Consider the following 12,500-nt stretch of genomic DNA (forward strand, 5'->3'; position numbering starts at 1 on the left):
TAGTCTCTTTTATATAGACCTTAGTGGTCCCCTAATACTGTATCTGTAGTCTCTTTTATATAGACCTTAGTGGTCCCCTAATACTGTATCTGGAGTCTCTTTTATATAGACCTTAGTGGTCCCTAATACTGTATCTGGAGTCTCTTTTTTATAGACCTTAGTGGTCCCTAATACTGTATCTGAAGTCTCTTTATATAGACCTTAGTGGTCTCCTAATACTGTATCTGAAGTCTCTTTTATATAGACCTTAGTGGTCCCCTAATACTGTATCTGAAGTCTCTTTTATATAGACCTTAGTGGTCCCTAATACTGTATCTGAAGTCTCTTTCCCGAAATTCAGCCTTGGTGCAGAATTACAGCCATTAGAGCCAGTCCCACAATGAGCTTTTCTTAGGATGTGCCATTTCTGTCTGTAGGCAGGCTGAGGGAACTCATATTAATGTTAAAAAACCTCGTAAAGTGAAATTTTTCATGCCATGGGAACATATAGTTTGGTTTGTCAAAAACATTTTATTTTTCATAATCTTTGTAACAAACAACACATTTCTGTGTCCTATATTTATTTATTTATTTATTTGTTTATGTAGGGTGCTGTGCCCCAATAACTCAAGATAATATATTATATTAACCTTTCTGTTGTCCTCCTGTCGACAACCTAACTTTTTTTTTCTGGGTCAAAATCTTAAATGAAAACATTTTGTTGTTCTTTTTCGACACTTGTCACAGAGTGTTTGTTGTTTTTGTAGTTTTTTTTTTTTTAAATGTTTGGTAGAGTTTTTTTTCCTCACCTTTTTAAGGCCTTTTCCCAAAAGAAATCCACTTTTTTCAACGCTCTTTTGTCTTTTTAAAAAAAATTTTTATTCATATACAATGAAAATAAATAAAACCTCCAAATTCAATAAAAGTAGTGAACTGATCATTTGCTGTACCTGTGAAGAGTAACGGTTGTAGGGAACCAGCCACATTAGCTTCTTTGGTTGAAAGGAAACCCATATTTCTGAAATGGAAACGTTTTTAAAATGTTTTTTTAAATGGACCAGATTTGCCCCGAGGCCACCAGGAGGGTAACGTACCGACCCATCCTGATCCGGGCCGTGTCATGTGATGTAACGTCTCTCCTCTCTCTCAGACCAGGCAGTGAAGGCAGTGTCCCAAGAAGCCACTAAACTCAGCCTGGCCTTCTCCCAACCCCCACTGCCATCTCAGCAGGTCAGATTCATTTAGGGATTATAATGTTTGCCTTGCTGAGCTTATATTACACACATATATATATATATATATATATATATATATATATATATATATATATATATATATATATATATATATATATATATATATATTACTGAGCCGTTTACCTCCAGGATCTGTGCTAAGCTAGGCTAGCGGTGGGTGCGTCAGACAGACATGAGAAGGGTATGTATTGACTTGTCTGAATAAGACAAAGTCCCAATAAGTCAGCGTGTTCCTTTAAGTGCTCCACTTTCTTAACTAGTAAATGGTGAAGGAAACATGAGAAGTTCTTTATGATGGAGAAAAGCTAAAGCTGAGCAGATAACCGCCTTCATATCTGACATGACAGGGCCAGCATTTGGGACGTTTGCATCTAGACACACTGGTTACATTTTAGTTATTGTTGTGCAACAGTGCAAAGTAGGAAATATACCAATAAGGTGCAAATCCCAAAAAATATAAACAGGTAATAAATATAAACGCTAAGGCTCATAGATACGTATGAGTTGTTAAAGAAGTAATAGTTATAACATACTGAAATGTTTTTCTGTCTCTTCTTCTCTGCAGGATGGAGAGAAGTTAGCAGAGTCCACCCTGAAGAGTGTCCTCTCTCTGTCCACAGTGTATTACTGGCTACCTAAGAGCCAAGGTAAAGCCACTAGTCACAGCCACATTACTGGCTACCTAAGAGCCAAGGTAAAGCCACTAGTCACAGCCACATTACTGGCTACCTAAGAGCCAAGGTAAAGCCACCAGTCACATTACTGGCTACCTAAGAGCCAAGGTAAAGCCACCAGTCACAGCCACATTACTGGCTACCTAAGAGCCAAGGTAAAGCCACCAGTCACATTACTGGCTACCTAAGAGCCAAGGTAAAGCCACCAGTCACATTACTGGCTACCTAAGAGCCAAGGTAAAGCCACCAGTCACATTACTTGCTACCTAAGAGCCAAGGTAAAGCCACCAATCACATTACTGGCTACCTAAGAGCCAAGGTAAAGCCACCGGTCACATTACTGGCAACCTAAGAGCCAAGGTAAAGCCACCAGTCACAGTCACATTACTGGCTACCTAAGAGCCAAGGTAAAGCCACCGGTCACATTACTGGCTACCTAAGAGCCAAGGTAAAGCCACCAATCACATTACTGGCTACCTAAGAGCCAAGGTAAAGCCACCGGTCACATTACTGGCTACCTAAGAGCCAAGGTAAAGCCACCAGTCACATTACTGGCTACCTAAGAGCCAAGGTAAAGCCACCAGTCACAGTCACATTACTGGCTACCTAAGAGCCAAGGTAAAGCCACCAGTCACATTACTTGCTACCTAAGAGCCAAGGTAAAGCCACCAATCACATTACTGGCTACCTAAGAGCCAAGGTAAAGCCACCAGTCACAGTCACATTACTGGCTACCTAAGAGCCAAGGTAAAGCCACCGGTCACATTACTGGCTACCTAAGAGCCAAGGTAAAGCCACCAGTCACATTACTGGCTACCTAAGAGCCAAGGTAAAGCCACCAGTCACATTACTGGCTACCTAAGAGCCAAGGTAAAGCCACCAGTCAGATTACTGGCTACCTAAGAGCCAAGGTAAAGCCACCAGTTACATTACTGGCTACCTAAGAGCCAAGGTAAAGCCACCAGTCACAGTCACATTACTGGCTACCTAAGAGCCAAGGTAAAGCCACCAGTCACATTACTGGCTACCTAAGAGCCAAGGTAAAGCCACCAGTTACATTACTGGCTACCTAAGAGCCAAGGTAAAGCCACCAGTCAGATTACTGGCTACCTAAGAGCCAAGGTAAAGCCACCGGTCACATTACTGGCTACCTAAGAGCCAAGGTAAAGCCACCAGTCACATTACTGGCTACCTAAGAGCCAAGGTAAAGCCACCAATCACATTACTGGCTACCTAAGAGCCAAGGTAAAGCCACCAGTCACATTACTGGCTACTTAAGAGCCAAGGTAAAGCCACCGGTCACATTACTGGCTACCTAAGAGCCAAGGTAAAGCCACCAGTCACATTACTGGCTACCTAAGAGCCAAGGTAAAGCCACCGGTCACATTACTGGCTACCTAAGAGCCAAGGTAAAGCCACCAGTCACATTACTGGCTACCTAAGAGCCAAGGTAAAGCCACCAGTCACATTACTGGCTACCTAAGAGCCAAGGTAAAGCCACCAGTTACATTACTGGCTACCTAAGAGCCAAGGTAAAGCCACCAGTCACATTACTGGCTACCTAAGAGCCAAGGTAAAGCCACCGGTCACTTTACTGGCTACCTAAGAGCCAAGGTAAAGCCACCAGTCACATTACTGGCTACCTAAGAGCCAAGGTAAAGCCACCAGTCACATTACTGGCTACCTAAGAGCCAAGGTAAAGCCACCAGTCACATTACTGGCTACCTAAGAGCCAAGGTAAAGCCACCAGTCACATTACTGGCTACCTAAGAGCCAAGGTAAAGCCACCAGTCACAGTCACATTACTGGCTACCTAAGAGCCAAGGTAAAGCCACCAGTCACAGCCACATTACTGGCTACCTAAGAGCCAAGGTAAAGCCACCAGTCACATTACTGGCTACCTAAGAGCCAAGGTAAAGCCACCAGTCACATTACTGGCTACCTAAGAGCCAAGGTAAAGCCACCGGTCACATTACTGGCTACCTAAGAGCCAAGGTAAAGCCACCGGTCACATTACTGGCTACCTAAGAGCCAAGGTAAAGCCACCAGTCACATTACTGGCTACCTAAGAGCCAAGGTAAAGCCACCAGTCACAGTCACATTACTGGCTACCTAAGAGCCAAGGTAAAGCCACCAGTCACAGCCACATTACTGGCTACCTAAGAGCCAAGGTAAAGCCACCAGTCACATTACTGGCTACCTAAGAGCCAAGGTAAAGCCACCAGTCACATTACTGGCTACCTAAGAGCCAAGGTAAAGCCACCGGTCACATTACTGGCTACCTAAGAGCCAAGGTAAAGCCACCAGTCACATTACTGGCTACCTAAGAGCCAAGGTAAAGCCACCAGTCACAGCCACATTACTGGCTACCTAAGAGCCAAGGTAAAGCCACCAGTCACATTACTGGCTACCTAAGAGCCAAGGTAAAGCCACCAGTCACATTACTGGCTACCTAAGAGCCAAGGTAAAGCCACCAGTCACATTACTGGCTACCTAAGAGCCAAGGTAAAGCCACCAGTCACATTACTGGCTACCTAAGAGCCAAGGTAAAGCCACCGGTCACATTACTGGCTACCTAAGAGCCAAGGTAAAGCCACCAGTCACAGCCACATTACTGGCTACCTAAGAGCCAAGGTAAAGCCACCAGTCACAGCCACATTACTGGCTACCTAAGAGCCAAGGTAAAGCCACCGGTCACATTACTGGCTACCTAAGAGCCAAGGTAAAGCCACCAGTCACATTACTGGCTACCTAAGAGCCAAGGTAAAGCCACCAGTCACAGTCACATTACTGGCTACCTAAGAGCCAAGGTAGAGCCACCAGTCACATTACTGGCTACCTAAGAGCCAAGGTAAAGCCACCAATCACATTACTGGCTACCTAAGAGCCAAGGTAAAGCCACCGGTCACATTACTGGCTACCTAAGAGCCAAGGTAAAGCCACCGGTCACATTACTGGCTACCTAAGAGCCAAGGTAAAGCCACCAATCACATTACTGGCTACCTAAGAGCCAAGGTAAAGCCACCAGTCACATTACTGGCTACCTAAGAGCCAAGGTAGAGCCACCAGTCACATTACTGGCTACCTAAGAGCCAAGGTAAAGCCACCGGTCACATTACTGGCTACCTAAGAGCCAAGGTAAAGCCACCAATCACATTACTGGCTACCTAAGAGCCAAGGTAAAGCCACCAGTCACATTACTGGCTACCTAAGAGCCAAGGTAAAGCCACCAGTCACATTACTGGCTACCTAAGAGCCAAGGTAAAGCCACCAGTCACATTACTGGCTACCTAAGAGCCAAGGTAAAGCCACCGGTCACATTACTGACTACCTAAGAGCCAAGGTATATAAATATATATAAATATATAAATAAAAGTGTGTGAGTGTTTTCTGTAGGTCATTGCAAGTAGAAGGAGCAGCAAACATGAAAGCCTTTTTAAACAACTCCGTCCGGGCTTGAGGTAATTACAGTGAAATAGTGTTCTGGGACTGTAAACCATAAGTACTCTGTGTAAAAGAAATAAATTCAGATATGTGATATTGGTAGCCTGCCTATAATGCCCTTTATATATGAAGATATATAAAGGTGAGTGAGCCAGCTGTTTGACAGAGAGGGCAGTGGTGGCCTAGAGGTTAGAGAAGAGAGCTCGTGACCGGGAGGTCGTCGGTTCATCAAAAAAGGAAAAAATCTGGGTGGAGAAAGTGAAAGAGCAGCGCTTGTCCCTCTCTCATACCACTGAGTGATGCCCTTGAGCAAGGCCCTTAACCCCAACCGCTCCAGTGGCCAGCAGATCAGACTGGGGTTGTGCTGGCCAGCTTCCAGGTGTGAATCTGTGCAACTGTGTGAATGTGAGCAGGCCTCTGATTAAATAAAGGTTAAATAAAATAAAAAGTTCACTGAGGAGTAAAGAGTACAGCGATGAGTCCGGGGGAATGAACCTCAAAGCAGAGACCCTTTGATTTATACCGATGAGCTAATCCTAATCACAGGATGGTGAACTTGATGTTGTGTAATCGAGAGCTTCTTGGGATTTAATAGGAATAGATACTGTATGAAGAGATGTAAATCACCCCCCCCTTGTGTCTCAGGCGTGAGTCTGCGTCGACAGGTCCGAGACGCCACGGTGGAGGTTCTGGAGGGAGTCTTACAGCTGGTGGAGGTCATCCTGAGCTCGCCGCTACAGAGGTACACACACACACACACACACACACACACACACACACACACAGACACACACACAGAGGTACACACACACACACACACACACACACACACACACACACACACACACACACAGACACACAGCTGGTGGAGGTCATCCTGAGCTCGCCGCTACAGAGGTACACACACACACACACACACACACACACACACACACACACACAGAGACACACACACAGAGGTACACACACACACACACACACACACACACACACACACAGACACACACACAGACACACAGCTGGTGGAGGTCATCCTGAGCTCACACTAGGGTACACACACACACACACACACACACACACACACACACACACACACACACACACAGAGACACACACACAGGTACACACACACACACACACACAGAGACACACACAGACACACAGCTGGTGGAGGTCATCCTGAGCTCGCCACTACAGAGGTACACACACACACACACACACACACACACACACACACACACACACACAGAGGTACACACACAGACACACAGCTGGTGGAGGTCATCCTGAGCTCGCCACTACAGAGGTACACACACACACAGAGGTACACACACACACACACACACACACACACACACACACACACACACACACACACACACACACAGGGTACACACACACACACAGAGGTACACACACACACACACACACACACACACACACACACACACACACACACACACACAGACACACACACACACACACACACACACACACACACACACACACACACACACACACACACACACACACAGCTGGTGGAGGTCATCCTGAGCTCGCCACTACAGAGGTACACACACACACAGAGGTACACACACACACACACACACACACACACACACACACACACACACACAGAGACACACAGCTGGTGGAGGTCATCCTGAGCTCGCCGCTACAGAGGTACACACACACACACAGAGGTACACACACACACACAGAGACACACACACACACACACACACACACAGGTACACACACACAGAGACACACACAGAGGTACACACACACCCACACACAGAGGTACACACACACACACAGAGACACACAGCTGGTGGAGGTCATCCTGAGCTCGCCGCTACAGAGGTACACACACACACACACACACACACACACACACACACACACACACACACACACACACACACAGACACACAGCTGGTGGAGGTCATCCTGAGCTCGCCACACAGAGGTACACACACACACACACACACACACACACACACACACACACACACACACACACACACACACAGAGACACACAGCTGGTGGAGGTCATCCTGAGCTCGCCGCTACAGAGGTACACACACACACAGGTACACACACACACACACACACACACACACACACACACACACACACACACACACACACACACAGAGGTACACACACACAGAGACACACACAGAGGTACACACACACACACACAGAGACACACACACACACACACACACACACACACACACACAGAGACACACAGCTGGTGGAGGTCATCCTGAGCTCGCCGCTACAGAGGTACACACACACACACACACACACACACACAGACACACACACACACACACACACACACACACACACACACACAGAGACACACAGCTGGTGGAGGTCATCCTGAGCTCGCCGCTACAGAGGTACACACACACACAGAGGTACACACACACACACACACACACACACACACACACAGACACACACACAGACACACGGCTGGTGGAGGTCATCCTGAGCTCGCCACTACAGAGGTACACACACATACCCACACATAGTCACAGACACACACACACACACACACACACACACACACACACACACACACACACACACACACACACATAGTCACACACACACACATAGTCACAGACACACACACAAAGTCACACACCCACACATAGTCACAGACACACACACCTACACATAGTCACACACACACACACACACACAAAGTCACACACCCACACATAGTCACAGACACACACACCTACACATAGTCACAGACACACACACACACACAGTCACACACACACACACACACAGTCACACACACACACACACAGAGACACAGACACACACAATCCCCTCTAACCCTTGTGTTGTCTTCCCGTCGTTTAAATTAATTTTAAATGTTTTGTTTTTATTATTTTAATTTTTGAAAGTTTTTCTGACATTTTTGTCACTTTTTTCAACATTTGTCTTTTTTATTTATTTATTTATTTTTTTAATGCTATAAAATAGAACAAAACACCCAAATTCAATAGAGAGTATACCAACTCACGAAGAGCATCGTATGGGAGCATCCACGTTGTTTTCTTTAACACTTTGGTTGAAAGAAACTCAGATTTGTGACTACTGGGGGAATACTGGGGCAACACATGTATTTTGTGTTTAATGAATTTAGATCATTTTATAGAGATCTGTAAATATATATAGAGATACTTTTCGGTTGATCAGTGTCAAAAAAAAGCCACATTCAGTCTACTTTTAACATAGATCTTAATAATAAATGTCAATAATAAAACATTAACATGTTAAAGGCTCATTGTTAAAGGTGCCCTGCCACACAAAACCAGTTTTGCATTTGTTGAAATGTGTCAGGTCCATATGTGTGTTTGTGTTATGTGGTGAAAATGAACTCCTACCTCCTCTGTCAGCTCTAGACACTGAACAGAAATAAGAGGAGAAATCAGACCAATCACAACAGCTGGTCAGTCTGACATCATACTGCCTGAGCTCATTACTATTCATGAGCTCGCCCAGTTGGGCTGGGTAAAGGATTCTGATAGCCAGGCTCTCATTGGCTAGCTGTTAGCCAATCAGATTCGAGCAGCTTAGCTCGTTGAATATTAATGAGAACTGGCAGAAATCGAGCTGAGTCTTCCTGCAGGATTTCTCTACCACGCTAGAATGGCTTGAAACAAGGTAACCATGGTTACAGAGTCCATGGTAGACCTTCAGACATCACCACAAAGTCATGAAATATGTGAGGCAGGACACCTTTAAGGGGTATGTTTCTTTGCTCTTTCTCGCTGTTTTCATTCAATCTGACTTCCTCTTCCTCCTCTTCTTCATCCTCCTCTTCCTCTGCTCTCCTGTAGTCTGTCCCATGATCAGCTGACATCAACAGGAAGTGTGTGGTCAGCCTGCGACCACTTTGCCCAGTTGCCACAAGGTCAGTAGACCTACCCTGCCCGGATCTTTTTAAATGGAAATGGTGTGTGAAGATTGAGATTAGATGAGTGGAGTCAGATAGAATGACATGCAGTTGTATTTATATATTTATATCGTAGTTATTTATATCGTAGTTATAAAAACAGAAGAAGGTAGAAGTCTATATTATATTTAAACGTTATAGAAACAGTAGAAGGTAGAAGTCTATATCGTATTTAAACGTTATAGAAACAGAAGAAGGTAGAAGTCTATATTGTATTTAAACGTTATAGAAACAGAAGAAGGTAGAAGTATATATCGTATTTAAACGTTATAGAAACAGAAGAAGGTAGAAGTCTATCGTATTTAAACGTTATAGAAACAGAAGAAGGTAGAAGTATATATCGTATTTAAACGTTATAGAAACAGTAGGAGGTAGAAGTCTATATCGTATTTAAACGTTATGGAAACAGAAGAAGGTAGAAGTATATATCGTATTTAAACGTTATAGAAACAGAAGAAGGTAGAAGTCTATATCGTATTTAAACGTTATAGAAACAGAAGAAGGTAGAAGTCTATCGTATTTAAACGTTATAGAAACAGAAGAAGGTAGAAGTATATATCGTATTTAAACGTTATAGAAACAGTAGGAGGTAGAAGTCTATATCGTATTTAAACGTTATAGAAACAGAAGAAGGTAGAAGTATATATCGTATTTAAACGTTATAGAAACAGTAGGAGGTAGAAGTCTATATCGTATTTAAACGTTATAGAAACAGAAGAAGGTAGAAGTCTATATCTTATTTAAACGTTATAGAAACAGAAGAAGGTAGAAGTCTATATCGTATTTAAACGTTATAGAAACAGAAGAAGGTAGAAGTCTATATCGTATTTAAACGTTATAGAAACAGAAGAAGGTAGAAGTCTATATCGTATTTAAACGTTATAGAAACAGAAGAATGTAGAAGTATATATTGTATTTAAACGTTATAGAAATAGAAGAAGGCAGAAGTCTATATCGTATTTAAACGTTATAGAAACGGAAGAAGGTAGAAGTCTATATCGTATTTAAACGTTATAGAAACGGAAGAAGGTAGAAGTCTATATCGTATTTAAACGTTATAGAAACAGAAGAAGGTAGAAGTCTATATCGTATTTAAACGTTATAGAAACAGAAGAATGTAGAAGTATATATCGTATTTAAACGTTGTAGAAGGTAGAAGTCTATATCGTATTTAAACGTTATAGAAACAGAAGAAGGTAGAAGTATACATCGTATTTAAACGTCATAGAAACAGAAGAAGGTAGAAGTCTATATCGTATTTAAACGTTATAGAAACAGTAGAAGGTAGAAGTCTATATCGTATTTAAACGTTATAGAAACAGAAGAAGGTAGAAGTCTATATCGTATTTAAACGTTATAGAAACAGAAGAAGGTAGAAGTCTATATCGTATTTAAACGTTATAGAAACAGAAGAAGGTAGAAGTCTATATCGTATTTAAACGTTATAGAAACAGAAGAAGGTGGAAGTCTATATCGTATTTAAACGTTATAGAAACAGAAGAAGGTAGAAATCTATCGTATTTAAACGTTATAGAAACAGTAGAAGGTAGAAGTCTATATCGTATTTAAACATAGAAACAGAAGAAGGTAGAAGTATACATCGAAAAACAGAAACAGAAGAAGGTAGAAGTATACATCGTATTTAAACGTTAACAGAAGAAGGTAGAAACAGAAGAAGGTAGAAGTCTATATCGTATTTAAACGTTATAGAAACAGAAGAAGGTAGAAGTCTATATCGTATTTAAACATAGAAACAGAAGAAGGTAGAAGTCTATATTGTATTTAAACGTTATAGAAACAGAAGAAGGTAGAAGTCTATATCGTATTTAAAAGTTATAGAAACAGAAGAAGGTAGAAGTCTATATCGTATTTAAACGTTATAGAAACAGAAGAAGGTAGAAGTCTATATCTTATTTAAACATAGAAACAGAAGAAGGTAGAAGTCTATATCTTATTTAAACATAGAAACAGAAGAAGGTAGAAGTCTATATCGAAAAACAGAAACAGAAGAAGGTAGAAGTCTATATCGTATTTAAACATAGAAACAGAAGAAGGTAGAAGTCTATATCGTATTTAAACGTTATAGAAACAGAAGAAGGTAGAAGTCTATATCGTATTTAAACATAGAAACAGAAGAAGGTAGAAGTCTATATCGTATTTAAACGTTATAGAAACAGAAGAAGGTAGAAGTCTATATCGTTTTAAACATAGAAACAGTAGAAGGTAGAAGTCTATATCGTATTTAAACATAGAAACAGAAGAAGGTAGATGTCTCTATATAATATATTTAAACGTTATAGAAACAGAAGAAGGTAGAAGTCTATATCGTTGTAACATAGAAACAGAAGAAGGTAGAAGTCTATATTGTATTTAAACCAGAAGAAGGTAGAAGTCTATATCGTATTTAAACGTTATAGAAACAGTAGAAGGTAGAAGTCTATATCGTATTTAAACATAGAAACAGAAGAAGGTAGAAGTCTATATTGTATTTAAACCGAAACAGAAGAAGGTAGAAGTCTATATCGTATTTAAACGTTATAGAAACAGAAGAAGGTAGAAGTCTATATCGTATTTAAACGTTATAGAAACAGAAGAAGGTAGAAGTCTATATCGTATTTAAACGTTATAGAAACAGAAGAAGGTAGAAGTCTATATCGTATTTAAACATAGAAACAGAAGAAGGTAGAAGTCTATATTGTATTTAAACCGAAACAGAAGAAGGTAGAAGTCTATATCGTATTTAAACGTTATAGAAACAGTAGAAGGTAGAAGTCTATATCGTATTTAAACATAGAAACAGAAGAAGGTAGAAGTCTATATTGTATTTAAACCGAAACAGAAGAAGGTAGAAGTCTATATCGTATTTAAACGTTATAGAAACAGTAGAAGGTAGAAGTCTATATCGTATTTAAACATAGAAACAGAAGAAGGTAGAAGTCTATATTGTATTTAAACCAAACAGTAGAAGGTAGAAGTCTATATCGTATTTAAACGTTATAGAAACAGTAGAAGGTAGAAGTCTATATCGTATTTAAACATAGAAACAGAAGAAGGTAGAAGTCTATATCGTATTTTAACGTTATAGAAACAGAAGAAGGTAGAAGTCTATATCGTATTTAAACGTTATAGAAACAGTAGAAGGTAGAAGTCTATAT

The 12,500-nt window shown here is 41.5% G+C and overlaps 1 protein-coding gene across 1 annotated transcript in view; it reads left to right on the forward strand.

Annotated features, from left to right (window-relative positions):
- ccndbp1 (cyclin D-type binding-protein 1) overlaps window positions 1-12,500 on the forward strand; it is a 27,260-nt gene that overhangs the window by 7,141 nt on the left and 7,619 nt on the right. Inside the window, exons 3-6 of the mRNA XM_028577100.1 lie at window positions 1,130-1,209; window positions 1,801-1,882; window positions 5,999-6,095; window positions 9,230-9,303. Of these exons, the coding sequence (XP_028432901.1) occupies window positions 1,130-1,209; window positions 1,801-1,882; window positions 5,999-6,095; window positions 9,230-9,303 (333 nt within the window). The remainder of the gene's footprint in view (window positions 1-1,129; window positions 1,210-1,800; window positions 1,883-5,998; window positions 6,096-9,229; window positions 9,304-12,500) is intronic.

This window comes from Perca flavescens, chromosome 4 (assembly GCF_004354835.1).
Source record: "Perca flavescens isolate YP-PL-M2 chromosome 4, PFLA_1.0, whole genome shotgun sequence".
NCBI classification, from domain to species: domain Eukaryota; kingdom Metazoa; phylum Chordata; class Actinopteri; order Perciformes; family Percidae; genus Perca; species Perca flavescens.